At 50.1% G+C, this 26,582-nt stretch overlaps 13 protein-coding genes across 13 annotated transcripts; 4 read left to right on the top strand and 9 right to left on the bottom strand.

The window, feature by feature from the left end:
- Positions 1–54: 54 nt before the first annotated feature.
- KD926_008896 (uncharacterized protein) lies at positions 55–585 on the top strand (the record flags this gene model as incomplete). The annotated part of the gene is made up of 1 exon (XM_053094645.1): positions 55–585. The coding sequence occupies one exon, from the start codon at positions 55–57 to the stop codon at positions 583–585; it is 531 nt and encodes a 176-aa protein (XP_052960450.1).
- Positions 586–645: 60 nt separating this feature from the next.
- On the bottom strand, positions 646–1,698 carry KD926_008895 (phytanoyl-CoA dioxygenase family protein; the record flags this gene model as incomplete). The annotated part of the gene is made up of 3 exons (XM_053094634.1): positions 646–871; positions 941–1,168; positions 1,274–1,698. The coding sequence occupies 3 exons, from the start codon at positions 1,696–1,698 to the stop codon at positions 646–648; spliced, it is 879 nt and encodes a 292-aa protein (XP_052960449.1).
- A 2,554-nt stretch (positions 1,699–4,252) lies between these two features.
- KD926_008894 (uncharacterized protein) lies at positions 4,253–4,965 on the top strand (the record flags this gene model as incomplete). Its single annotated transcript, XM_053094623.1, has 3 exons — positions 4,253–4,305; positions 4,586–4,752; positions 4,799–4,965. The coding sequence occupies 3 exons, from the start codon at positions 4,253–4,255 to the stop codon at positions 4,963–4,965; spliced, it is 387 nt and encodes a 128-aa protein (XP_052960448.1).
- A 137-nt stretch (positions 4,966–5,102) lies between these two features.
- Positions 5,103–5,922, bottom strand: KD926_008893 (SDR family NAD(P)-dependent oxidoreductase; the record flags this gene model as incomplete). Its single annotated transcript, XM_053094612.1, has 2 exons — positions 5,103–5,413; positions 5,472–5,922. 2 exons carry the CDS (start codon positions 5,920–5,922, stop codon positions 5,103–5,105), a joined length of 762 nt encoding a protein of 253 aa, XP_052960447.1.
- An 805-nt stretch (positions 5,923–6,727) lies between these two features.
- On the bottom strand, positions 6,728–7,995 carry KD926_008892 (uncharacterized protein; the record flags this gene model as incomplete). Its single annotated transcript, XM_053094601.1, has 3 exons — positions 6,728–7,629; positions 7,686–7,722; positions 7,786–7,995. The coding sequence occupies 3 exons, from the start codon at positions 7,993–7,995 to the stop codon at positions 6,728–6,730; spliced, it is 1,149 nt and encodes a 382-aa protein (XP_052960446.1).
- A 2,903-nt stretch (positions 7,996–10,898) lies between these two features.
- KD926_008891 (uncharacterized protein) lies at positions 10,899–11,117 on the top strand (the record flags this gene model as incomplete). Its single annotated transcript, XM_053094590.1, has 1 exon — positions 10,899–11,117. One exon carries the CDS (start codon positions 10,899–10,901, stop codon positions 11,115–11,117), a length of 219 nt encoding a protein of 72 aa, XP_052960445.1.
- A 530-nt stretch (positions 11,118–11,647) lies between these two features.
- Positions 11,648–13,461, bottom strand: KD926_008890 (amino acid transporter; the record flags this gene model as incomplete). Its single annotated transcript, XM_053094579.1, has 3 exons — positions 11,648–12,549; positions 12,607–12,646; positions 13,246–13,461. 3 exons carry the CDS (start codon positions 13,459–13,461, stop codon positions 11,648–11,650), a joined length of 1,158 nt encoding a protein of 385 aa, XP_052960444.1.
- A 399-nt stretch (positions 13,462–13,860) lies between these two features.
- On the bottom strand, positions 13,861–14,316 carry KD926_008889 (1-aminocyclopropane-1-carboxylate deaminase; the record flags this gene model as incomplete). Its single annotated transcript, XM_053094568.1, has 1 exon — positions 13,861–14,316. One exon carries the CDS (start codon positions 14,314–14,316, stop codon positions 13,861–13,863), a length of 456 nt encoding a protein of 151 aa, XP_052960443.1.
- A 2,502-nt stretch (positions 14,317–16,818) lies between these two features.
- KD926_008888 (putative sister chromatid cohesion factor (Chl12)) lies at positions 16,819–20,093 on the bottom strand (the record flags this gene model as incomplete). Its single annotated transcript, XM_053094557.1, has 3 exons — positions 16,819–17,245; positions 17,318–19,814; positions 19,871–20,093. 3 exons carry the CDS (start codon positions 20,091–20,093, stop codon positions 16,819–16,821), a joined length of 3,147 nt encoding a protein of 1,048 aa, XP_052960442.1.
- A 679-nt stretch (positions 20,094–20,772) lies between these two features.
- Positions 20,773–21,971, bottom strand: KD926_008887 (electron transfer flavoprotein subunit alpha/FixB family protein; the record flags this gene model as incomplete). Its single annotated transcript, XM_053094546.1, has 3 exons — positions 20,773–21,350; positions 21,430–21,598; positions 21,669–21,971. The coding sequence occupies 3 exons, from the start codon at positions 21,969–21,971 to the stop codon at positions 20,773–20,775; spliced, it is 1,050 nt and encodes a 349-aa protein (XP_052960441.1).
- A 388-nt stretch (positions 21,972–22,359) lies between these two features.
- On the top strand, positions 22,360–23,418 carry KD926_008886 (uncharacterized protein; the record flags this gene model as incomplete). The annotated part of the gene is made up of 1 exon (XM_053094535.1): positions 22,360–23,418. One exon carries the CDS (start codon positions 22,360–22,362, stop codon positions 23,416–23,418), a length of 1,059 nt encoding a protein of 352 aa, XP_052960440.1.
- Positions 23,419–23,693: 275 nt separating this feature from the next.
- Positions 23,694–24,977, bottom strand: KD926_008885 (uncharacterized protein; the record flags this gene model as incomplete). Its single annotated transcript, XM_053094524.1, has 2 exons — positions 23,694–24,809; positions 24,909–24,977. The coding sequence occupies 2 exons, from the start codon at positions 24,975–24,977 to the stop codon at positions 23,694–23,696; spliced, it is 1,185 nt and encodes a 394-aa protein (XP_052960439.1).
- A 339-nt stretch (positions 24,978–25,316) lies between these two features.
- Positions 25,317–26,336, bottom strand: KD926_008884 (putative short-chain dehydrogenase/reductase; the record flags this gene model as incomplete). The annotated part of the gene is made up of 1 exon (XM_053094513.1): positions 25,317–26,336. One exon carries the CDS (start codon positions 26,334–26,336, stop codon positions 25,317–25,319), a length of 1,020 nt encoding a protein of 339 aa, XP_052960438.1.
- Positions 26,337–26,582: the final 246 nt, after the last annotated feature.

Raw genomic sequence — 26,582 nt, 5'->3', positions numbered from 1 at the left:
CCACCGAGCATATACCTATATTCAGTTGAATCGATAGGATATCTGCTTAGGGCAATGACCAAGTCAACCGACAGATACCAACCCCCAGACATTAATATGGACGCTTGGCGAGATAAAATCGAAGAAGCGCACGCGCAGACTTCGGAGGGAACAGCCACCATACTACGGGGAGATGAACATACACTGAGACGGGCGGAAGCTATGGTCAGAGCGCACTACTATGCTTGTCTAATCTACTTCCATCAAGCGCTCGCTCCAGCATGGGAAGCGAGGCCAGCTATCGATGCGTACATCGGGCCCCTTTTTGACGAAATCCAATTCCTCACGGCTGGGCCAACGCGCACCTTCTCTCAGAATATTTTCTTTCCGCTGTTCATTGCCGGCACGGAGTACGCGCGAGACGAAAGCGGACAGGCCGTGATCCAGACGCTCTTCATGGACTTGATATCCTCGACCGGAGTCTGGTGCAATCATACGGTGCTGCAGTTCCTTCGTACGTTCTGGACGAGGTCGGACTGCCAGGAGACGTGGATCCAGTACGCTCGCGAGAATGAGCGGAATCTTTCTCTGTGTCTTTTATTCTGAGAACAGTCTTCATTTTGAGAACCAAGGACAGGGCTTCCGGGCTCGTTATGGCTAATCATGTCACATGTTGATCGTTTCCTCGTCCTCCACCCCGAATAACACCCTCATGGGGTCCTGGTAGTGCATGAAGCCTACTCCGGGTTTCATGACCCCGTATCCTAGCAGTCGCTGCGCCTGCGGTTTCAGCTTCCTCACCCTCTCCAGCGGGATTTCCAGGAAATAGTTCTCAGCGGGACGTAAAGTCGGCTGGCAGAGGAATATACCTACGGTTTCACGGCGCTCGTTCCTATGAGGACAAAAGGCTCCTGTTAGCCTTGGATGATCCTGCCACGAAAGAAGGGAGAATCGAACTTACTGAGTAGTATTCGCCCCGCCAGCATGATACAAATTCCCTAGGAAGATAAGGGCATCTCCGGGTTCAAGCTCCGCGGGAACCGCTTCTTCATCAAGCGGACGTCTCTCCGGACCCCATAGATGCGATCCCGGGATAGCAATCGTGGCACCATTCTCCTTGACCGTTTTGGTCAACGCCGTGACGCATCCAATCATCACCGGCAACTTTTTATCATGCGGGTGGTAGTCACTTTGACTTCAGCGTTAGCAACCGAGTAATTCAACCACCACCACTGCCACCAAACCCTAGCACCACAAACGAATCAAGACCGAGAATTGGGGAAATCTAACATACTTATCGTCCCTATGTAAGACCTGCTGCTTTCCTCTAGGATTCACCCGAAACCCGACCGTCGACGTCAGGATCGGCTTCCCACTGACCGTCTCTTGCCGATCGCCTCTCCACATGGTATACCGGGACGAGACTAGGGCGTTCGCAACGGCGATGTACAGCGGGTTACAGGCCAGTTCGACGCAGGCATCTGAGATCCCCAGCAGCCCTGTGGCGCGCTGCGTGGTGGCAGGAAAGAACCCGTATTTGTCGGGGATGTCGGCGTCGAAGTGCGGTTTCAGATCGGCTTTTATCTGCGCGGCTAGATCCTTGGAGATGAGATTCTCAACGATGACGCTGCCATCGCGGTTGATGATCTCAATAAGGGCTTGCGGAGTGGTGGAGGGATTGTTGGCGTCGAAACGAGTGATGGAAGGTGGCATGGACATGGTTGTTGAGTGTGTCTGGATAATGTTCGCTCTTTGACTTGAGGATGGAGACGAGGATTCCTGTAGATGATAGAATTCAATCAAAAGAGGAAGAGGCGTATCCCTTATCCTTTATATACACGTCGCTAGGAATCAACATCCTCCATTCTTATCCGTCCCATGTCATCGCTCTCGATATTCCTCTGCGACTGGCTATAAAGCCAACCTAGATGAACCCATCTGGGAAGTTGAAAGAGACCCCAGCCAGCCAAGCACCCCCGCGACATCCAATGCGACGCAGAAACCTCCAGTCCAGGCCCAAAACAGCATGTCGAGAGAGAAACCCATTGTCTGATGGCCCCCATATCCTCGGTTCGCTGCTGTCGGAGTATGCGGGACACGCTAAACCGGGTGTGGCAGGACGAGAGAGAAACAGAACTTACTACTGACACCCCCAAGTAGTTTAGCTTGTTTTTCATTACATGCGACCGAGTGAAATGCAGCTAAATATTGAAACCAAGTGTTTTCAAAGGAAAGTTATCGCTCATTATGTGACTGGAGCATGTTATAGCTATTACTTTACAGCCAGATACCCTCATCGCCATACCCGAATGATATTCTATGGGATAACCTCTGTTAATGCTTCAATATTATCTTATGCGATACACCTCGTTCATTTGAATACTCCCTGCAGAGCGTGGCTCAAATATGACTGGCTCTCTAGACTCGAGGTGGAGCTGAGCTAGGGCTAGCTGAAATAGTATGTGGGGAGGTATATAAGAGACGACCCCCTCCCCCGCCCGCTCCGTTCACCTATCTTCCTTCTCTCCCGCTTTGCTACTCTCCACCCTCACCACTCTCACAATAAGGTCACTCATCAAGATGGCTCTCTTGCTTCCTTTACAACGGCATTTTGCTCAATGATAAATCATTGCAGTCTAATGGAGACCGTTGAAGACATGACTTACCAATTGTTATACAAATTTCTAGGACACAAACCTTTGGACTGGAGAAACTTCCTCGCTATATCGCCATCGTCTAAGTCCCGGTCAATCTGCCACAAAACAGCCGGGTTGGTGTAATGGCAACACAGCTGAGTGGCAGGATGACACTCTGTCGTGAGTCTAGCAGCTCCAGTCAACTCCTGGGCCCGCATACAACAACCCTTTGACTGGATCGTTTCTCTAGGCCTATTTTCTCATTTAAGTCCTGGGGAATCAGTCATAAAACAGCCGGGTTGATGTAATGGCAACAGCGTCACACAGGGGTAATGCCCTGTGCCCTTCGGGGATTGGCAGCTCTAGTCGAATCCTGGGCCCGGTTCTTTTTTTTTTGTTTTTTTTTTGTTTTTTTTTGCCTTCGTCTCCTCCATCGCACCCACCGCACTGTCTACAATAAACAAGAGGCTATCTCTATATCTCTTGTATCGGGATTCCAGCATGCATCCTCGCAGAAGACAAGATTGCCAATATTGGACCGAGTCATTATGGAGGCAACAGGATAGCTGCTTGATTTGTTGGCCAGACAGCGCAGCAGTTGGCAGTGCAGGCAGTTTAGATGACGTAGGTGCTTCAGCGGCCTTGGCAGCTGCAGGTACAGATATTAGATAGGCTTATTTAGCGTCAATTGAAACCCGTTACGAATGGAGAAATGTTGAGGTTTTTTTCTATGAAGAATAGAAGAAGAAATAAATGAAGTACGCAAAGTAGCAAAGACATACATACATACTCCGTACAAATTTACCACTAACCAATCCACCCAACTACTGAACCTGCCAGTATAGTATGTCAAATGTAGTTTTAAATCATGGTACATACACTTATGCAACTTGCTGACAAGAAGCTTGAAGCCACTCACTCCACTTCTGTATCTACTTTACCTACCTACTACTTACTTTTTTACCATGCAAATAAATCCTCAGCAGGGAGGAAGGAGATTGGTAAAAATTGTAAAAAATGGCTGACAGCAAGAGCAGGGAACCTTACGATCCAACAAAAATGACAAGAGCGGGATTCGAACCCGCGCCCCTTACGAGACTCGAAAACACCTTGTTGTTTACAAGGAAAGAATTAATACTTCATGAATGTGTGTTCATGAAATCTCAAGATTCTTGAGTCGAGCGCCTTAGACCACTCGGCCATCTTGCCGTTTCGTTATAGCATTGATCCTTTGATTAACCCTATGAAGGGTGAAAGTGGAACAACAAAGTGGGGGCACGGTCTACATCGCCGATGTGAATGAACCCCAATCTCCTGAGCAAAGTTGAATCATACTTCACCGCTATAACACCTCCTGTTCCGTTTATAATCACTAAAGTCAATATCACAAATAAATAATAAATAAAGAGCTAGATTTCCGAGATCAAAATCAAGTACCAGCGTCTTAATGGCGCCGCCAATATTACTGGCATTGTCGGGAAAGACCACGGGCTCCACGGCAAAGACACTGACTGGTTCACCAATCCACCCATCTACTAAACCGGCCAGTACTACTGCGTATGTCTTAAATCCTGGTACACTTATGGAACTCGCTGACAAGAAGCTTGAAGCCACTCCACTTTGTGGGTCTCATCTCCATGGCCTGCCCATTCGACTCACTAGAACTGTGTACTCTATCCACTCTTGCTCGGTGAGTTCATGCTACCCCAGGCGGGATACTGAACGTTCTTCCAAAGAGAACGGTCTATTTAAAGGCCCCTGCGTGCTAGAATCTATAAGATGTCCTTGGACTAAATTTTGTTCTCCCATCCTCTCTGCCCACTATTGCTCGTTACGAACTCGCTCCTCGGCTTTTTGAACAAGGGTAACATGAAGAAGATCCTGAATATGTAAGGGAGTATTCAATCCGTGCAATAACACGTTGGCTTATGTGCGAACAATAAATAAGCTGACTAGACGAACTAAATTAGATCATCGCCTTCCGGATCCATCGGCCTAGCACCTACTTTCGAACGCTTCGAGCAGAGGTCCCCCGCCTATCAGATATCCAAAGCAGCTCCAAACAGGCTGACGGCGCAGTATTCTGCTGAGTATGCCAAGGAGGGTTTCGTGGTCCTTGCCGTATCCCCTGGAGTAAGTTCGAGTTTGACTGTTGAAGTGCTTTCTTGTTAATGTATTTATAGTGGGTCAGCACGCCGACATCTCCACGGAGACGAGTGTTAATGCAGTGCTGCATATTCTCGATACCAAAGGCAAGGAAGATTCGGGCAAGTTTTTCAATATCCATGTCCCCGGTTGGGAGAATGCTCCAGCTCTTAATCAGTATGATGGCGAGGAGCTTCCGTGGTAGTTGAGTTCCGAGGTCCTTGTGGGGATCTTTGCGAATGGTAGGGTGGTGGCATTATGACAGGATTACAGAGCCAGATATGGAAATATAAAAGATCGTGATAGACCCGAGGGGCCAATCCAGCGGCGAATTACGTACATTTATAGCCAAGCGCCATCAACCGAGTAACAACTTCCACTCACGAACGAGCTTTCCGGCCCAAGTAAGAAACCAACCACATTCGCCACCTCCTCCGCAGTCCCTTGACGCTGGAATGCAATCGGGTCGTCGAAAGGCGCATCGGAAGGCCGTCCCATCCGGTCCCAAGACGCCTGCATCAGGGGAGTGTAGATTGGGCCCGGCGCCACGGCATTCACTCGCACCTCTCGGTGGCCGTTCTCCTTCGCAGCAACCCGAGTGAGACCCAAAACCCCATGTTTACTCGCCGCATACGCACCATAATTTGCCAAGCCTAGGGACAGTCAGATAACTGCATGCAAAGTGTCATGGGGAAAGAAATGACATCTCACCAGTTGTGGCATGGATGGATGCCATGTTGACAATCGAGCCACCATCACTAATATGGTTGAGCTCTGCCCGGAGACAATACATCGTTCCAGTCAGGTTCACCCCGATGATTTTATCCCATTCATCATCATCCAAATCTGCCAACGACTTGAGCCCGTGATCTTTTCCGACGATGCCGGCAATGTTGGCGGCGCCATCGAGACGGTGGTACTTGGTTTTGATCTCGGCGATCCAGCTTTCTACTTGCTGTTTGTCCGCAACATTGACCTTGGTGATCATGAACGGAACAGGGGGTGCGATGGCGGTGAAATATGATTCCACTTTGCTGAGGAGATCGGGGTTCACATCGGCGATGCAGACCGTGCCCCCATGTTGTGAGATGAGTTTGGCAGTTGCGAGGCCGATACCACTTGCGCCGCCGGTCACGGCATACACTTTGCCTTGGAGTGACATTGTATCTAGATAGTTGCGGGGAGATGATTTGTGGGCAAATATTCCAATCTCCTGCTGAGGATTTGCATGGTAGGTACAGAACTAAATCCAAGTTCCCCTGCTCTGCGGGGGAATATTCATTTCCGACGGAAGGAAATTCCTGATTGGGCATAAGTCTCCGACGGATGGGTTGTCTGCCAAGTCAACAACAGCATACCGAGATGAAGTCCTTGTCCTATATCTCGAGCGAAAAAGCCTTCCCTGATTAGTCCGATGTACGTTATAGACATGCTAACAAGTTGAAAATTAACTAACGTCTCGGTTTCCCGGGGATCCTCAACGATACGGTGACAATACTATCGGCCTCAGCGTTTGGCCGATGGACGAAACTGGGGAGTCAGTTGAGATGGAATGGAAGGTTAGGTGTTCAGCGATCGACCTTCAATGCCCTATTCGATGGCGAGTACCTTAGATCTGGATGGAAGGTTCGCTCCGGATACACCTGATGGGCGTTTCTAAAGCGTATTTTGCTCTGGGTTGCTTTCAAAATAATATAACGGGGAAGCATCCGATGGTGAGCGAGGATATTTGTAAGATGGCTATGAATCGGCAACAGAGGACCGTGAATCACGATCCCAGCAAAGACTGAGATCCGCAGAAACAGATGTGCTTCGGAATTGTTGGACTCAGAGTTCTCTAGCGAAGGTCCCAATGTTGGTCATAAACGAGATAAAAACAAAACCAGCAAATCTTACCACGAATCTAACCCACTATCTTAACAAATCTAGGCTTTAAAGAATTATTGATACAGATTCAGCCTTCTAATCTAAACATGTGAAGCCGCCGTCTGGGAATCCACCGATAACTCCATAGGCGACGTCGACTTCGGTTCCCTCAAGCTCCCAGGAGAAGACTTGTAATCCGACCTGCTATACATTTCGTATTCAGTCAACGGATATTTGTCCCCGTCACCGGAGTGCCAGTATTCATGCCGAGCAGAAGAGATAGAGTGTTTGTTTCGACTGCCGTGGGAATGCGAGTTCTTGAGGGAGCGCACCACGCCCGCAAGACTCGACGGCATATCGTACCAGCGCAAGAAGACCTTGACGCTAGGCAGACTCGAGCAAATAGACGCGATGAGCACCTCGAGGAGGGCAAAGAGCCAGCAGTACCAGACCTCCCACGAGGCGTCGTAGGAGGCGTAGAACAGCCTCCAGACGAAGTAAATGCGGATGCCGGCGATAACCGCCGCAAGGTAGCCGACGGCGAAGATAGCGTTCAGGGCGATCTTCTGCCGTCGAGGGAGCTGGAGTTTCCAGCAAAGCCATGCCGGTAGACTGGTGGCGATGAGGTCTTGAACGAGACTGATTCCCGTGGCGGCGAAAAGGTGGGCGGCTTCGTCATAGCAGTGCCAAGAATTCGTCTGGGACCAGACGGGGTCGACCTGGAGCCAAAAGGCCTTGAAGGGGCGACATGAGACGAAGATGACGACGAGAAAGGCGATGCTGTAGGCGATGACGGATGCTATACTGATCCAGATAATCGTGATAAATCGGGGGGAAACGGTGCGCTCGCCCATGCGACGATAGAAAAGCAGCACCGAGACCTTAGTAAGGCTGGTGGATGCCACATAGAATATCTCGCTGGCGATCGCAAGTTTGCGCTCGCTGATTAATATCGGCAGCGCGTTGTCCCACACATGATGGTTTTGACCGTATTTATAGGCTCCTAAGGTCCCGGGTAAGCGGTGGTTCTGGCTGGATGGGATGCGGTTGCAATCTTACCAAGGGGGATGGTAACGATCAATCCTAGAGTTGGGATCTTTTCAAATCTCACTTAGCGAATGCCCTAGAATGCATTGGGATGGGCAAGACTTCGACTTACAAGACTCAAGGCAATCAGAATGTCATCCAGTCCTCCCGAGTGTTGAATTCCACAGCGCGCCCATAGTCGGACACAAATAAGGATGAAAGCAATGCCTCCGAGAACGGCCGGCACTACAATGGCTGCCGGCCCATGAGATTCGGGATTGACGGTGTTCGCAGGCGGCCAGGATTCAATGACCGAGAGCGGCGGACGAATTCCCCCGGGCATTCTGGTGTGTGAATGGTAGATTGAGTAGAAGCACGAGTCAGCATGAAGAAAATCGAGCGCTTAAGCCGAGCAGAGAACCGGTCCGCCAGAGGTCCTCGCATCCCTGTAGATATATGGCATGATTTCCTTCACGTAAAATCAACGGCGGTCCCAACTGGGTCCAATTGCAGGTAGCTGCAATCTAAATTGAACACAGACCGTGGATCAGTGGAACTCAAATTGTGATGGATCACCCCAAAAAAGATCGATGAAAAGCATCATTCGTGACGAATTATCAGGGCCAAATAGACGAATAACACTGCTTATACGGTGATTGAGGGGGATCGACGGCGAGCTCAAAATTGAGGCAGGTTAAAATGAACCTGAAACCTACAGGGTTTAGGGTCAGCAAGCAACGGCTGGCACCTGTCATTCCCCCCTCGTCAGTCCGATCATCTCGATCATTCGTGGATTCGGGCAGAAGTGGGGACATTTTGGGTGTTGGAACGTCTCCAACGATCTTCCCAAAGGGCCAAAATTTCCACATCCGGCAGTCATAGAGGTTCTTTTTTTGACCTGCCGGACGACCGGGTGTATGTGTCAAACTGGATCAGTGGCTCATGCAAGTCGACTCTCTCGGTCCTTATGACGGCCCAAGCACCTCGAGGGATTCCGACTAGAGTTCAAGGCGGATTAGGGCTAGATTTGATCAAATGTTGATCAATCATCCAATGAGGACCCATCACGCTATATCCGGCGTTTGGACTTTGGAACCTCCACCTGGATCCCTCCTATGCCTCCATCGCGTCAAAGGGAAGCCTTTTCCATCTCAAATGTTACCTAATATTCTCATCCCCCCCCCCCCCGGAAGGATCAATCATCGATCCGAACCAATTACCTTAAGCACGAAACTCTGACCATATGCTCTGAAAATCAGGACGTACCAGGATTGCCCTATCCAGGCTGGCGCAGTCTAGCGCCAAGGCAACAGTTCCTTATCCCTGGAGCTAGTACGGAGTAGTTGCGAAACAGCTCCCCTAAGAACTTAGAGCAGCTCAAAAACAGCACGATGCAACCGTCGGGGGTTTCAGAATCGTCTCAGCATCCCAGCAGGTGCTATATTGAGTAGATTGGTCACAGTAGACACAGTCGCAGACTCGTAAGCCATTGACTGTTTGCCGGAACAACTTCGGGGCCATCACCACAAATGTTGATCGATTGGTTCAAAATTTCGGGCCATTAGAGTTTTCCAGGTGCGATGCGATCCGGCCGATCGCTCTGCTGTCCTGGATGCACCAGAGGCTGTTTTGTCCTCGATCACTCGGTCAGTGCGTTGAGTGCTTTCGAGTTGGTCTGGCCGTTGGGTTCCTTCTCTACAAAGTAGTGAGCCTGGAAAGTCAATTCCGCATTTCTCCGCGGTCGGGTTAGCTGTTGGAGAGGGACTGATCATTTCTTCTATCAGACGGCTTCTGTCGCCCCTGGACTTAGACTTTGGCGGTGCTTTGGGGGTTGTGGCAGAAGGTTGGAGGATGGAAGATTGAAGAGCGTTCGAGAACGCCAAAAGGCAGGAAAGCCGACGGGACCTGAAGTACTCCGAGCCTGCGACCATGCACCATGAGATCACTCTGGCGCTCCCTGTGATGCTGAATCCCCTCGGAATATAGGGCATATGATCGTCGCTATTAATACAGCCGAATGACAATGATCACCGCCTGTCTAGTGCAAGGGAAAGCAGAAAATCTTGCTGTCGGAGTAGTATTCGGAGTTCGGGGTGGCTCTCTAGGGGGTGTCGGAGTAAAAAATTGTGCACGATCTAGTAATAAATTGATCAGACCAGCAGATCTAGACCGCCGGTTATATTCATGCATGCAATGCAAAGAAGATTGCATACACCATGACTTCCGTTGATAGACAAAGACTTAAAGGTTGAAAGACTGAAATTCGTGTCATCCTCAGAATCCGATCGCGAATGGAGTCAATCCCGCCGGGGTTGTTCTTGGCCTTGAGTCATACCCCCAGTCGATACGATCAACGCCATCCTTAATCTGGACAGCGTATTCGGACGAGGACCGTGAATGATGACTCCCAAGAGCGATCATTTCTTTCATCCCGAACCTTAATTCCAGCCACCTTGGCAGCGCATACGTACTCCGAGCCCTACCTGTATCTACCTGTGCCTAGCGGACAACGGAATCCACCCGGGGTCCCAAAACGGTGTCCGACCAGCGATGTCGGGACTCGTATATCGGGTTGATACCTTGGAGGCTTAATTACAAAGCCGATTCTAACTCGTCCAGGCTCCAATTAAGGCATCTTTCTGAGTCAAGACCACCCGCGCTTTCGATGGGGCTCGTGCTGGGCGCGCCCTTCGGATGTTAGCAATTCCTCGAACGGGCAAGTCAGTGGACCAGACACGAGGTAGGTGTGCATCTGTCTCTCGTGTATTTGGAGCCTGATTGACGCGTCTAGATGCCTTGGACTATGCTAAGCCTTGTGGTGAGGTGTGGTGGGGCGTGGACTGACGTACTGTGAATGGTTTTTCGTTGCCTGAAACCAACTCCGTAGGGCGTCGGAGTAAAAACCATGCGGTACGGAGTAGACAACGATGGAGATGCTGGAAGTAGTCGACAAACCGGCTGTATATATAGACCGTAGATTTCCTCCGGTTCGAGGTTTTCTTTTCAGTATCATTCAGATAATCCCTCACAATCCACATAAGAGTCAATCAAATCTTCTGAGATTCTCTTAAGCAATCCATAATCTTAACTGCATCCGCTCTATCTACACATCTATTTCTACATCCACATACTACCACTACCACCACTACAACTATAAACACCATCGTTGAACGCCTACTTCCAACCAAGACCAAAATATCACCCTCCAAATCTCGTTCTCAGAAACCAAACAAACCATCTACTAAAATGGCCGCCTCCAAGACCTCCTTCGACACCGCCTCCGCCTACTCCGTCTCCTCCACTGCGACAACCCTCAAGGGCGACGCATCAAAGAAGAAGAAGTGGTTCTCGCTGAAGAAGAGCGACGAATGCACCAAATCTATGCCCAAATACAAGCCTGCCGAGCGGACCGCTGAACGGGCTCTGCACAACGAGGCCGTGCTCGCATACCTCTCCAACCGGTGATCGGAATCGCGATCGTCGATGAACTCCGAAATGGAACGAATGTCTGAGGAACGAGGACTGCGTTAAAAATATGGGCTAATGAGACTTACAAATACCGGTGTTTGGGTTTGCTTGTGATATTATTTCTAGATTGCTTTTTTTTTTTCTTTTCCTATTCAAATCGTTGGCGATTCACCTAGAAGCATGCGAGTTCTGATTATCTATCTCTCTGCCTGCTATCTCTTGACCTACTAGTTTTTTAATAATATTATTATTTCATATTTTAATATATATCTTACTTTTTAGTCTTACATTTCTCTATGATATGCTTCACCTGAATCTTCGAGTTCTTTGGTGGGGTATGTGGTGGGCCGATGATTCTCAATCACCTTATATCTGGGGAACATTGCTGACCGTTGGAAATCTTGTTTATGTTATGGAAATAGTATATCGATTCGATACTAATATAGCCAGAGTACCGAGATAACCAGCACAGCTTCCACATGAACCACGTCCCGATGGCTATTGAAGTCTGACACGTCCGATCAATCTTAACCAAACACAAACGACACAATCTTCTTAAACGTCGTCTTTGGCCTCTCTTCCTCGATATCATAGACATAGAAGCGACGTCCTTCATCAAGATCGATAGAAGCTGCATCTGTCCAAGGCGGAGTTCTGTAGTAGATCTGAGCTCCGATATAGAGAACCACAATGGTCGGAACGCTATGATATGTTGCGAAAAAGGTCTTGGCTCCCATCTTTTCATGATACGGCCAGACAACAAGGTAGAACTCTAGAATAATCAGCAGAATAGACCACGACAACAGCCAGTACGCGCCCCATGGCCATGTCCAGGACTTCCAGGGTAGATCGTCAGTAGATCTTCCCTGGACTTTCCAAGCATGTCGCATTCGGATATTCGTGAGGCAAAACATTCCCCAGCCAAACAGGGTGAACAGAGAAACCAAGTTTGACAACCAGTTGAAAACTGTAGCACCCCCCTGGCTGACATTCAGATAGGCCAAGCCACCACCTAGGATAACGCTGGGAACGATTCCATACCACGGGCGACCGGACTTGTCAGCCCATGCCATACATTTCGGAGCCATATCGAGATGTGCCAATCCCATCAGAGTGCGAGATGTGGTGTAAATTGTAATACTCCCGGTCGACAAAACCGAAACAAGAATGACCGCATTGGTAATATAAGCCAGGGGACTGAGATCTGCCGCTCGGTAGGCAAGCACAAACGGAGACGCGTTCATTCCTCCGGCTCCTAATAGACTGGCGTTATGGGGATCCGTAGAGATTGTAACCATGAGGGACCCCAACAGGGAAAAAGCCGATAAACGAAGCCAAATTGACCCGACAGATTTGGGAACGGACTTCCTTGGATTCTGGACCTCACATGCCACAAGGCCTGAATTTTCGGAGCCGGACATGGAGAAGACTACATTGGCGGGTTTTCAGCAAACACAGCAAGTTTCAACGCGCCATTACAACTCACCACAGGTGAGTAAAACAGCCAAGGAATCCCTTGAACCCGCCTATAAACGGCTCGATATTCCAGTAGCGGAACCAAATGGCTTCATGATTGGGTGCGCCACCGGTGGAAATCACTTTTCTTGATGGTTAATTATAAGTAACATTTCAGGAGATAGCTCACTGGCACTTACCCATCATGGATATTATAATAATTGATAATGTACCCAAATTTGATTGAGCTTGCTCCAACCTCAAACTCGCCAAAAACATTCATAGCAAAGATGTTGATCGAAATGATGAATACTAGAAATGTTCAGATCCATGCGGCCGAGGGCAGAGCATTTGCCCAGAACCCTAGAATCGTGCTTGTGATTTGTATCTCGTTCGACATGGTAATGCAGAATTGCAGCCAGTACGCCCAACCAAGGGCAAACCCAGCGGCTGGACTCACGAACTTAGCTATATGCCAATACTTGCATTAGCGAAACAAGCCCCCTCAATTCTGGGCAGACAGGAACCTGGGCTAACTGACTGCTCCATTGCACGAACGCGGATGGTAGTGGAAACATCACCGCCATTTCTCCCATAGCATGGCACATAGACCAAACCACAGTGCCAGCCAGAAAAAAGCCGAGCAGGACACTAGCAGGTCCACCATTACCCAGGCTTTGTCCGCTCCCCAGCCAAAACCCATTCCAATACTAGATCCTAAGGCAATCATGGTTAAATGGCGAGAGCCTAAGGCACGGTGCAATTGAGTGTCAGCGCCATGGTCAAGTTGGGCTGATTTTCCAAAGTCTAGAACAGAAGATCGTTCAACATCGGGGGCTTCGCCAATTTCGTTGGGTAGTTTATCAGTCTCGAATTTTGAATTCATTGTTGAAGCTAAGACAGAAAAGAATGATCTTGGTTAAGAGTAAGGCCGGATTGCCCGACTTACATATATGGTAGACAGTTTTCAGGTCCCTATTTAGATATACACCGACAATGATAAGATATACTAACCCATCAGCCGGCTAATAAGCTCCAAGAATGGCATTCAACCTATTGGAGACAGGGTAAAGCTATCGGCGATCAACTAAAATGTGTCGGCGATTGGAGTTGGTTATCAATCTGCGGGGGTTGGAGATCTATCCTGTATTTAGGAATTTCCCCGGACAGCTAACTAGTTATCTTGTCGCAGGAAGTGACTTTCGGAATTGCCGAAGGCTGAGAACTACGTGGAATCCTTTGATTGCGTTTACAATTACCAGGTTGTGCAAGAAACTGAGTGAAATTATGCATATGCAGAGTAGACAGTTTGACCACCAGTGTGAAGCATGAGAATATTCAGAGGCCTTTCCCCAGTGTGTCCCCGCTTTCTAGCATCCAGGTTCAATTCTCCGCTTCTGATGGATGAAATCATTCCCCTTGCCGCCTTTCCTGAGTAGACAGGGTCCATGAGAACTCCCTCTTTGGTAGCTATTTCTCTCAAACTTCGTTCGGTAGCAGTGTCGAGAATGCCATATCCAGGGCCATAAAACCGGGGGTCGAGCCGAATATCACTCAAAGTCAAATCCGATTCCGGATCAAGCCCAATATGCCCACCGGCGATCCGCGCAATCTCCAAGACCCTTTGCTCATGTTCCTTTTTTGGAGACACCATAAGACCAATGGTTTGTCGCGGAGGAAGTTGCTCTTCTCCCTTCGAGCCCTTTTCAAGCAAGCGGAACCCTGCAATAAGCCCGGCCATGGTGCTTCCACTTCCACAGGGTAAAAATACATAGTCAATCTGCCTGTTCCCTCCAGTTGTAGTTCTTTTTCTTGCATGGCGATTTCGAAGGCACAGCGAGCATAGCCCAATCCCCCCAAATGATGCATGCTAGCTCCCATTGATATCCAGTAGGGCACTTTCCCCGCAGAGTGCAGCTCAGCCATGACACTCTCCTTGTCATAAGAGCCCGAAAAGACACGGATATCAGCGTCCAGTAACCGGCAGATTTGGATATTGCCAGTTGACTGGAATATCTCAGGATTATCTGAAGCATTGAGTCCGCCCGACTGCTCGTCAAGCAGCAACACACACTCCAGCCCTAATTTGGCACTGACTGCCGCAACCTGGACAGCATGATTGTTCTGCAGCCCCCCTTCGGTCACTATGGTGGTCACACCAGGGGTTCTGAGAATATCTGGGATGATGTATTCTAGCTTTCGAATTTGTTGCCGCAGCAGACCATAGGCGCTGATTGATCATCGCGTTTTGCCCATATTCGCAAGTCAGGCTGATCAGGCGCACGGGCAGCTGTCGTAGATTGGTGGCAAATTCGTGGATAGGAGAGGGACCAGGATATCGGATCTGATGAACAGAGATAGATGCGAATGGCTCAGGTAATTGGACCATGTTGAACGTCTGAACGGTAAAATTGTGTCATTTGCTTTCCACGTTCAAAATTATCGATGCCTCCCACAAGATATCTAACCAATTTGCACTAAACATTTCAGGATCACCCTTATGCGGACGGCCCGCTTACCCCGCCGAGAGATATCGGCAATGGAAAATTAGTTGACGAATGAAAGGAAAAGTGCTGTGACAGGGACTCTCTCATTCCAAGGACCAATTCTACGGGAGAAGCTACTGAAGGAAGGACTTGACTCGGCCGATGCGATGCACTTCCGACTTTCTTCGCAGGCATTCCACTAAGGATACGACTGGATCCCTGGGCCACTCCGCGTCAAATGTGATAATCATCTGAATCGGCGATTACCTAGATTAGATCATTTAATGAGCACGCTATTTCTTTGGAGAACTGCTGAGTCGGCAAATGCACTGTCCCAGAAACTAGTTTTATGACCAAAGTATATATTCGGAATAAGAGAAGGTTTCTAGAAGAGCCAGTGCTTCACCTGGATGGTATTTTCAACACTATGACACCTTCCAGGCCTCTTTCTTTTATGCGTTGCTATTAGTGATTGCTGACCAGAAGAAAATTCCGACTGAGAATGGACGGATTTCGGTTGCTGGACTAAATAGGCATAACATCCAGTATTTTGTTAATGCTGTCGATGAATCCATACGGGCCTGTCCATAGACTTTGGATATAAATCAAATATTGATCAAAGATAGCAAATTGTTGCTAATTGCAGTGGACGACCACAGATAAAGTATGAAAGGAAGCAGATCCCACAGAGACCTACCTGAAACTGGAAGAAGAGAGAACCCTTACATAGTCAAGTAACAACCCCAATCAAGTTGAAAAGGAGTAAACCATCATTCAAAGGTATAAAGATAGATCCATATCGAGCCTTCCAGGGCTTTGGCCCCTGTCAAGCTGCTATAGATTTTCTCTTTGGACATACTTATTTGTCGCTTTCGGATCGAGTGTTCATTAGGGCTAACGCAATAGGCGGCAGCCTGCGGCCGTCTAGACACATCTCTGATGCCTTGAAATCCAAGTCTCACCCATCAGAACTTCCATTTTTGGCGCTTGTTTAAAGTTCCTAGTTCTGATGGCTTGACAACTAGGTCAATTTAAGGGCCAATGGAGAACGTTGGGAAGATCAGACAAAGAAAGCTTCAGCAACAAAGAGCGACGGAGCCAATCAGGTCACCACTTAGGTACCCCTTGAATTTAGATGAAGGTAAGTAAATAATATTTTCCTATCAATTGGACCATACCTTATTTGGTTCGCATTTGGAGTCTGTGTGACGTTTGCTGCCTGTTGAGTCTCTGATGCTTGTTGCTGTGATATCGACGCGTCGCGTGTTGAGGAAGACAGCGAGGAGACTTTGCATCTTAAAAGTCATGATCTCTCAGTCTTCAAACCATGTCGCCACCATAGCTCGATATTGTTTCACTTGCAGTTAATCCAGCATGGCATCAGTCGCTACCACCCACCCCGACAAACAACCTGCAAAGGAATATCCTAAGGGGTGGAAATTGGCTCTCCTCATACTTGCCATCTGCTTGACCATTTTTCTGATTTCCCTTGAGTTAGTGAGCCAAAGCTCGACATTTGGGTAACTAGATAAACTAACGCGATGATCTCCCTGTCAGTTTCTCGATTATTGCCACCGCTATTCCCGCAAGGTCTTCATCAGCGTCGCCAAGCCGCGTTCACAAGCCGGCTGATCAACGAGCTAGTCGCTAAGGTGGCGGAGATCTTTAGAGTGAGCAAGCGCTCTGGGAATAGATGTCATTCAAGTGGATTCTTTATTCTGTCTGGCTTCTTGATTAATTAATTACAGCGTATATACTTAGAGACCAGCCATCAATTCACTCATGGATATCGGTTTGCGCACGGCATTCGAGAACCCATCGTGATATGTCACCCAGGCCTTTCTTCCTGCCTTGGACGCCTCGTCTTGCGCGGTACGTTCTTGCGAAGTTTCCACAGGTGGCGTGGGCTCCTTGATTATCCTTCCGAAAAAGTCTCGCTTGACCCCAACGGCATCCTTGAGTCCCTTTTTCTTTGATGCCTCACCATCCTGGCCGTCGGCAGATTTGCCTGCTGCCTTGCTGCCAAGCTTTGACGAGCTGAGTGCTTCGGAATGCTTTCGCACCGTCTCCTTGCGGTATTCCTGGTCCAGAACTTGACGCACGGCATACCGGACGGGCCCTGAGCTGATAGTGCCTGGCAGAAGCCCTTTAGTTTTGGAGAAGCTTACCAATGAGTCGAGCGGCCTGGTTTCGTGAAATGTTAGTTAAGAGTGATGACATAGGCTTTGTAAAGACGCAGCAGCGGTGGGTACTTACGGTTCCATTCGATAAGCCCACCCCCCATGTGCACCACCCTCACCTTCGACTCGCACCTTTTCAAAGGTCACACCGAGTCCCGTCATGGCGCGGACTGCTGCTTGCACCAAAGTCCGTTCACTTTCCTTCCGAACACTGGCTACACTCCTCTGTTCTCCATTCCCACGGACCACCACGGGCTTCACATCCGGCGACAGCATTCGCATAAGGTTCGGAATGAGCTCGCCCACCAAGCAATCCGTTGATCGGAAAAGACGATGCAGCGGGGCAGATAATGAAGACTGGAAACCTGTGACAATGGCACGGTTCTGCTTCTGGGCTTCGAAAGCCGCAAAGTCTGCTCGGGTTCCAGAGAATGGGTGCTCCTCTTCCTCCTCATCAACACCAGTAGCATTTCTTCTACCTTTGTTAGACGCAAAGAGATGGTGGAATGCGACAACCGCTTGACTGAGATATGGGCTGAGTTCCCAATCTTGAGACGAAAAAACCTTAGACGAAACAGTATCGTGGAAACTTAGCCATTCGTAGGCTGCATTGGGCTTCGAAAGAAATGTATCGTCCTGGTAGGCTTGCAAAGGATAGGACGCAAAGCACTCGGAAACGCAGCGGTCCTGGTCGCCACTAGCATCGACCATCTCACGCAACCGGTTGATGGCATGACGTTTTTTCAGGTCGGTAACACCCACGGGCACTTTCTCGCTGTCATCGAAAGCATCGCGGAAGGAATCTTTGCCGACGGGGGCATCTGCAAGTCCTGCGCCTTCCGTGAAAACGCGATCGACAAGGTCGCGTACGCCTCCTCGATTCAAGCCTTTAAAAAAGGAGCCACCCCCTGAGCCCTCGCTCAAAACGCGTTGCTCCAGCCAGCCCCTTGTTAGCCGAAGCGAGGCCTCTCTATCATATCTTAATTTGTGAGCGACCCATTCTGCCGCCACAAGGACACTGCGGATGTCACCCTCGGCCGTCCCGCTGTTTTTAACGTTGCCTTGTTTTCTTCGAGCGAGGCCCCAGGATGCTTCACAGAGCCGTCTCACCCCATCGTTGTCGGCCGGAATGCCTTCATTAACAAAAATGTTCTTCATCCGGGCGACAACATTCTCTAGCGGTGCCTGACGGACATGAATCATCTCGGCTATGGACGATGCCCTCAGTGGCCGTAGACTAGGGTGGTAGACATCGTTGCAAACCAAGATGAGAGGACGGAGGAATCGAAAATTGTCACCCTTCCGTTTCTTGCCAGTGGAGTTTTGTTCGGAGCGTGCCGCGTTCTTTTGGTCCAGAAGAACAAGATCAATTAGTGCCTTCATGAAGCCTCCCTCTCCTCCGCCTCCTCCAGATCCACTGACCACGCCATCAACTTCGTCAACGACCACGCAGACCGGCCGCCCGACCTTTCGGACCTTTTGCTCACCAACTTCCACGTTCATGCCCTTAACGTTCTCAGTGCCAAGAGAATCTCTGATTCTACCTTTCACCACATCTCTACTTCTCTCATCGCTGGCATTGATTTCAAGAACTTCGTAACCTGCCTGTCTAGCACAAACATGCGCCAATGTAGTCTTTCCAAGACCCGGGGGTCCGCATAGCAGCAAGACCTTTCGATGTGCTCGTTCGTTCTCTTCATAGCCATTGGCCGGCTTCTTGGATTTGGATTTGGCGAGGTTCGGAAAAACTATGGGCTCCCAGCCCTTGAGCCATCGCAGAACGGATCGATGCGTTCGTTCGTCTCCGATGAGGTCTGTAAATTTCCGAGCACGGTACTTCTCGGTCCACATCGCCGTTGCGCTCTTCTTACTTTTGTGGTTCGCTGATGATGATTCAATTGACGGGCGTACTGGTAAAGCCGACGGTAACTGGGGGGCCCTTTCGCGCTCGGGCTCTTGTGCTGCCTCGTCTAGTAGTTTGTGAATATCGATGCCGTAGTAGCTTTTCTGCGCCCTCCCCGGGGCTGTCGTCGAGCGACCCGCGATGAGTCTTTCGTAAGTAACCGGAGCTTTAGGCTTTTTCATCGCAACGTTGAGAGTTTTGCCGGAGCAAGTCTTTATCTGCACTCGCCCAGACACTTGTCGCGATGAACCCAGTTCGGTGGGTCTAGGTATAGGTGTATCTTGTATCGGATCCACTGTCGGGGTTCCTATGGTGTTCGGATCGCTCTGTGGTCTTTCAATCGGCTTGGGAAGTTGAACGGCTTGTTCGTTGGTCTCTTCGATCGCGAACTGGCTCTCGAAATGCGCATCTCCGAACGCATCCATAGCATCTTCATCGTCTTCATCCTCATCGATAAATCCTCCCATAATCTTTTGCCTCTTTGGCTCTGCCGCCGACGGCTGTTCATCGTTCTTCCTCTTCTGCGCATCCGGCGAAGGGGCACTGGAAGGGAAGACGGCGGGGGAGGAAATGAACGGCATTTTCGCAACGGGTGGCGAAGAGGGGATTGTCGGCAAAGGCGATCCGGTGCTCTGTATCGGAGCCCTTCGACTCGATTTCGTCGGCGTATCTACCGATCATTAATCGTCAATTCACACCCCATAGCCCAGATCAAGTACAACATACAGGGTCTGATGTCCTCGTCACTCCGAAAACAATCCGACAGGTTCCACGCGCGATGCTGAATCACAACCCTATTGCGTGTCTTCTCCAATCGGTGAAGATGCAGGGCTTCAAGGTCGTCGGAGAAGGATTCTGAGGGCGGCTCGATATCGTCTGGCGGGCCCTCCGAGTGCAGGTGTATAGCGGGATCAAAGGAAGGGGGAACTGAGGCAGGAGATGTCGTCATAAAAGGCGTTCAAATGTTCATGTCTCTAGAGGGATGATTCATTGCATTGATGGTATTATCAAGTGGAGTCAGTCAGTTGAATGATCCTCATCTCTGGTTATCTGCTCGCCCGATTTGGCGATGCGACGCGTTCGACGCGTGGGGAAGGTACGCGCTAGTCCGGGTTAGGATATATTAAGGCCTTACAGATAAGGCATTAACTTCTGCGCGGAAGTGAGGGGCTATTCCTGTTTAGGAGGTATCTCACGGAACGGTTCCGCAGGCATGGAATGGATCAATAGATCTGGTGAATCAAGAAGGCTTTATGCTTAAGTGGACTAATGCGGGATCTAGAGGGGCTTGGACATGTTATCTTGTCTAATGTCGAACAAGGCTTTATTATGCATACTATAGCTACTCTTCGGAGATCAAGCAGAAATACTCTAAGTCACCTGACTGGTCAAAAACGGAACAATGCTAGTGAATATTGTTGTGAAAAGCTAACCTCGTAGAGCCTTCGCTAGCTAGCCTTTAGAAGCCAATATACAATCACTGCAAGTAGAAAGAAAGAAAGTAGGCTTTTAAAGCAGTTCGTCCTAGTGGGTAAGGTGTGGTATACTGTGTAATTCATCTAAACCTGAGAGCTCGCAAGGAGAGAAACAAACATCATGATACAAGAAACATAGACAGAGTAAAAGCACTACTGGCTCTTCAACTTCTCAGTCAACTCAGGCACCTTATCGAAAAGGTCACCGACAAGACCAACATCAGCAACTTGGAAGATAGGAGCATCGGGGTCCTTGTTAATAGCCGCAATGACCTTGCTGTCCTTCATACCAGCCAGATGCTGAATGGCACCCGAGATACCAGCGCAGAGATATAGTTGAGGGGCAACGTTCTTTCCGGTCTGACCGACCTGGAGACTGTTGTCCGCGAATCCGCTATCGACGGCCGCGCGGGAGGCACCGATGGCGGCACCCAGCGAGTCAGCCAAGGGCACGATCACCCGGTCGAACTCCTCCTTCGACTTCAGTCCACGGCCACCGGACACGACCCGGGAGGCAGTGGCCAGGTCGGGGCGCTCGGATTTCGCAAGCTCCTCGGACACCCACTCGGTCTGGGGGAGGGCCTTGGGGTCAGCACCCTCGACGATCTCGGCGGAGCCGCCCTCCGTCTCGATACCCTGGAATGCAGTGCCTCGCACGGTGATCACCTTGGTGGGGTCGGTCGACTGGACGGTCAGGATAGCGTTTCCGGCGTAGATGGGGCGGACGAAAGCTGGCCTGGCGTTAGCAATTGCGGTGACTCATTTTCCACGAGGGTTGAGTCGGGCTCGGTCGTCCCATAGAATACGTACTGTCCTCGCCCTCGATGCCGGTGATATCGGAGATCTGCTGCACGTCGAGCAGAGCAGCCACGCGGGGAAGAAGGCTCTTTCCAAAGGCGGAGTGGCCGCCGATGATGTGGGTGTATTCGCCTTTCTTGATGTTCTCCACGAGAAGGGGAGCGTAGTTCTCAGGAAGACCCTACAGGGCAAGAAATCAGATCAGCACGATAATTCCTTAGGTTGGTCCACTCCGAAAGCCTCATTCGTACCTTTTCGTAGGCCTCGTTGTCCACGGCCACGACCTTGTCCAAGCCCTTGATCTTGGCGGCCTCGGCAGCAGAGGTTCCCTTAACGTTGTTTCCAGCCACAAATGCGGTAACGGGGCCTCCAAACTTCTGAGCGGCAGCGATTGCCGACAGTGACGAAGTCTGGAGCTTACCGTCTCGCTGTTCGAGCACGGCCAGAGTCGAGAGAAGGCGGGCGAGCGCAGAGGCTGCGGGCTGGTTGAACGCCCGCGGGCGGAGGTTCGAGCGGACTGCCCGCAGAGCAGAGTGTCTAGCGATTGGGATCATGGTGACTATGTCTGGAGGAAGGAAAGAGAAGTGAATGAGAACCTGCTCAACGGCCTATCGGACAGCCAACAAGGAGTGGAAAGGGTATACTGCCTCGTCCTGAGGGTTGCCGCGGGCGGGAGGTGGCTATCGTCGGCACGCCAAGTACCCGCCGATCCTCGGAGTCTTCGGTTAATCCACATGCGGTGCTCACGTTACTCCTCCAGAGTAGTTATACTCCGTAGGTACATTACATACTCTTCGGATTGTTCATGTATTGCAACATCCCACTAACGGAGATTGTCAGTTGTCCTGCACAGCTTAGATACTCGGTATGTTCGTTTTTTTTTTTCATTCTCTCTTCACTCTCCACCTCTCCACCTTTCCATCTCTCTACATCTACATCAACATGTTGATTTGCGGCCTGATCCTGCTCTTTTTCGTCGTCTTGGTCGATGCCGGTCATCCTCTCTGGGAGTTCTCAACTAAGATTAAGCGTGCCGTTCCGTTTGATCTCAACCAGGAGATCACTACAACCTGGCCTGCCGGTTCTGTTATATACTGCTGGGAAAGTCAAGAAGCGCGGGATTTACTTAGGTATCACTTTCTCCAGGCTCTTAACCTGTGGTATGCGGCTGGACTACCCGAGGAGCGGTTTCAATTTCACGAGGTCCCAATAGAGGACTGTATAAGAGACCGCCGCAATACGCTAATAATCTATCATCAACCTGGGTCTCTCGAGTTCTCAACAACCGTTGGTAAATATGTCGGTCCTAATAGTGAGCTCCTTCCAGGGCCTATTGCCTATTTCAATGATCAAAGAGATCCCAATGGCAAGAAAATTGGAACAAATACTCTTCCAGAAAAAATCGCCCATGAAATCGGTCACATCTATGGCTTATATCATGAACATCAAGCCCCCTTTTTTTGGCGTGGTTCTCCTGTATTCAAGGTAAATTGCCAGAATATCGAAGGATTTGATGAGTGCACTGCGCGTTTGACCTTTGACCAAATTTGGGGTGAGAATGGGGTATGTCACAATCGCCACGCGGCTCTAGAGGCTGATTGTGTTCACATTGCTCAATCCCTTCCAATTAACGAGCTCTACCACTATATCCCTCATCCTGAGCGTGGGCGTGATCGTGCGCCACAGTATGAAGATGTGGACTGGAACTCAATTATGCTCTACCATAGCTACGTGGCCACTAAACGGGACCAGGCAGAGGTTACTCAGATTACTTTAAGAAAAGTACAGGGTGGTACGAATGGTATGAACTTCAGGATCAATATCAAACGTGCTCCTAGTCAAGGGGATGTTCAAGCGTTAATTCAACTCTACGACGCCTCAGCGCAGCGACGGCTTTCGCGCCTCTATCACGACCCGCGCAGCGAATATCATACCGCATTCCAGAATTTGCAGAATTTCCAGGTATGCGATTGGCCCCAGCCTGGGCCCAGTGGGGGGTGAGGTAACGAGGCTGCAGTTGTGTTGTCTTACTTGATCTTCCATGCGTCTCATTTCTACAAAAGAAGCAGATTTCGTTTGACGAAAACCAGTGGATTACTTGTAAAACAAAACTACAAAAATCATCCAGAACTAGAGCAACGAAAACTTTTTTTTAAAGGGTATTGTGTCTAAAGTACAAAATCGACACACATGACATCTGGTACGCCGCTGTATAAGAACCCAGAAATAGTTGCAATCCATAAATACAATCCATTAAACACCGTAGGAATCTTTGATTATGAAGTCGACTTTCTCTTCTTCTTTCCGGCTCCGGCTGCGGGCTCCTTGCCATCCTCGAGAGCCTTGGCCTTCTGCTTCTGCAGCTTCTCCTTCCTGGCGGCCGCATGGTCGTCGTCGTCGTCCTCGGTAGCCTTGGACTTCTTGTTCTTCTTGGGAGCTTCAAGCAGCTTCTCCTCCTCTCCACTCTGCTTGCGCTTCTTATTCTTTCCTTCGATGGCCTTGGCCTCGTCCTCGGGCGTCGGCTCGACCACGTCGGCCTCGTCAACCCACAGCTCGCTAGCCAGCCAGATCGGCATGGCCATCGTGTTCGCGCCCTTCACATGAAGAGCCTTGATATTCCTCCAACCCTTGGTGATGAACTTTTCGGTCAATCCCTTGACAACAGCCTCGACGTTCTCGGCCAGCTGCTGGGAGGTGAACTTGGAGTTACCCACGCGAATGGCGGCGGTGGTAGCGGGGGCAAGTTGCACAGCAGCACAGCTGAGGGCCTTCTCGATCTCCTTGGCGACGATGGCGGGAGAGGCAAAAGCGCTGTCGTCGTCCTTCGACTTCTGCTTGGGATCCTTCTTCACCTTCTTACCATCCACCTTCTCGATCTCGGCAATGCGAATAGGGATGGGTCGCTTGCTGGACTTGTAGAAGATTTTACCCAGGGTGTTGACCAGGCGCATGATGATACGGTCATCCGCCAGGAAGACATCGTGCTCCGACAGCAATTGTCGCCGGCTCTCAAAGCTCTGGTATTTGGTCTTCAGTTTCGAGAAGCCGATGACCTTGTCGATGCGGGAGGTAAGGTGTTCAGGGAAGGACGAGTCGGCGACGATGTTCTTGACCGCGCGCTGCGGGTCGGCGGTGATGAGGCAGACACTGAGGGAGGACGAGGCGTTGAGAGAGTGAGGGATGCTGATCTTGCCGGGCTTCAGGCGGTTCTTGTCAACAACGTGCTTCTTCGTGGTGAGCACGAGCCAAATGGCTTCGTTGTGCATGGGGCTGTCTTCTTCGTCCGAGTCGCCATCGTTGTCGCCGATAAGAGTCTTCTTGGTCGCCGACTTCTCCTTCTCCTCTTGCGTAGACTTGATGTGTTTCAGCAGCGCAGAAGAGGCGCGAGTGACCTATACATTTCACTGTTAGCATTTGACGCCTGCCGACTTTTTTTTTTTCTTTTTTTTTTTTTTGTCCTGGTGGAAAAGAGTCTGCTGGTGAACGCATACCTGAGTGTTGTCAAGCTGGTAAGGAGACCCCGAGGTCACCTTGGTCGTGACCGCTGTAGAAGACGGCATTTTTGCTAGAATATCTGATTGCTGCAGATTTCGATGGTCTCGATTCTGTGATAATCGAAATGGAAATCAAAAAAATCGACGGGAAGGCGGTGGGCAATTTTTGTCCGATCTTGGCGGTCCGAGTGGGTCGCTGAGTCATCCACTCTCCTCTTCCGCATTTTGTATGGAGTGGTTCTTCCACAGTTCTACAAGCCGCGGCATATTATGGGATTCCCCCGATCCTCCATTCTATAACGGTTATTTGCATACTTTTGTCGCTCCAGATAACTGCATTGCACGTTTGTTCTAATCAACTCATATCGAAAGATCTAATATGCTCCAAAATGCCATATCAAAGGCTCAAAGATCATCGCTCACACCCACCAGCTTCAACGAGTCTTTCCACAGGCGCTCCTCCTCCTTGAGATCATACGTCTGACGCACATATCCAAGCCCAAATACCTGATTATCATCTTCTCCTCGTTTTGCCTCCTGGCAATCCTCCAGATACTTCCCTCCCTTGTTCTCCCACTCTTTTCCAACCGAGGCCAGGACCGTCGTCGCTGCTCCCTGCTCTGGGGACTTCAGGATCTTAAGAACCACTGGGCTGCTCATGATCGCTTCCACAAATCCAGGGCCCATGTTTCGGGATATTTCCGTGTTTATGGCCCCAGGGTGGAGACTGGTGGCATGGAGGCCTTTGGAACCGTAGCGACGATCGATCTCGTTGGCCATGTAGATGACGGCTAACTTGGAGTTGGCATATGCCAGCTCATGGCTGTAGTCGCTTTTTTGGAAATCGTAATCATCACTGTCCATCAGAGTGCAGGAGCGGTGCGCGGACGAGGACACGTTAACGACCCGAGAGTTGAAGTCGAGTGAGGCGCTGGCCAGCAGGGCGGGCTTCAGCAGCTGGAACAGAAGGAAAGGACCAAGATAGTTAGTCATGAAGTGCGTCTCATGGCCATCCTCAGTCATCTGGCGTTCCTGGATGCCCATCACCGCGGCGTTGTTGATGAGGATGTTGACCTGATTCTGTGAGGCAGACAGGATCTCCGCCGCTGCCACCCGAATGCTCGCAAACGAGTTGACGTCCATCTCGACGAGGGAAACACGGCCTGGTTCCAGGATGGTCGATAGAGTCCTCTGGGCCTTTCCCAGATCGCGAGCCGGTAAGAACAAGGTCGCTCCAGTGGCAGACAAGGCGCGGGCAGTTTCGAGACCGATGCCCGACGTCGCACCGGTGAGGACAATAACCTTGCCGTCAAGCTTGCTTTCCATGGACTCATTCTGGATGATCTGAAGGGCGGTTGGTCGTGCATCTCCGGCTCCTTGGGGATCGACATGCGCGTCGGCATAGGGACTTGGTGACACTGTCATTGCGATAGAAGGTCAAATCCGACTAAGAGCTAGAGTGATGATATTCACCTGGCCAACGCGGTGTCCTGACCACTTCTTTATAGATTTTTTCCTCCCGCCATATCATGATATGGTGCAATACTCAAGAAAAGACGATGCCTTCAGCGGCCGCAATCTATAGTCGGGCGGCCGCAAGTCCAGCCATTCCTGCGGCCGCCATATAAGCCGCCGCCCCGCGCCTTTCATCCAACGTCCATCATCCACCAT

Source organism: Aspergillus affinis, assembly GCF_023601865.1.
Source record: "Aspergillus affinis strain CMG 70 chromosome Unknown NODE_5_length_567868_cov_86_340925, whole genome shotgun sequence".
NCBI lineage: Eukaryota > Fungi > Ascomycota > Eurotiomycetes > Eurotiales > Aspergillaceae > Aspergillus > Aspergillus affinis.
Note: the sequence above shows the minus strand (reverse complement) of the source record. Positions and strands in the feature narration are given on the sequence as shown.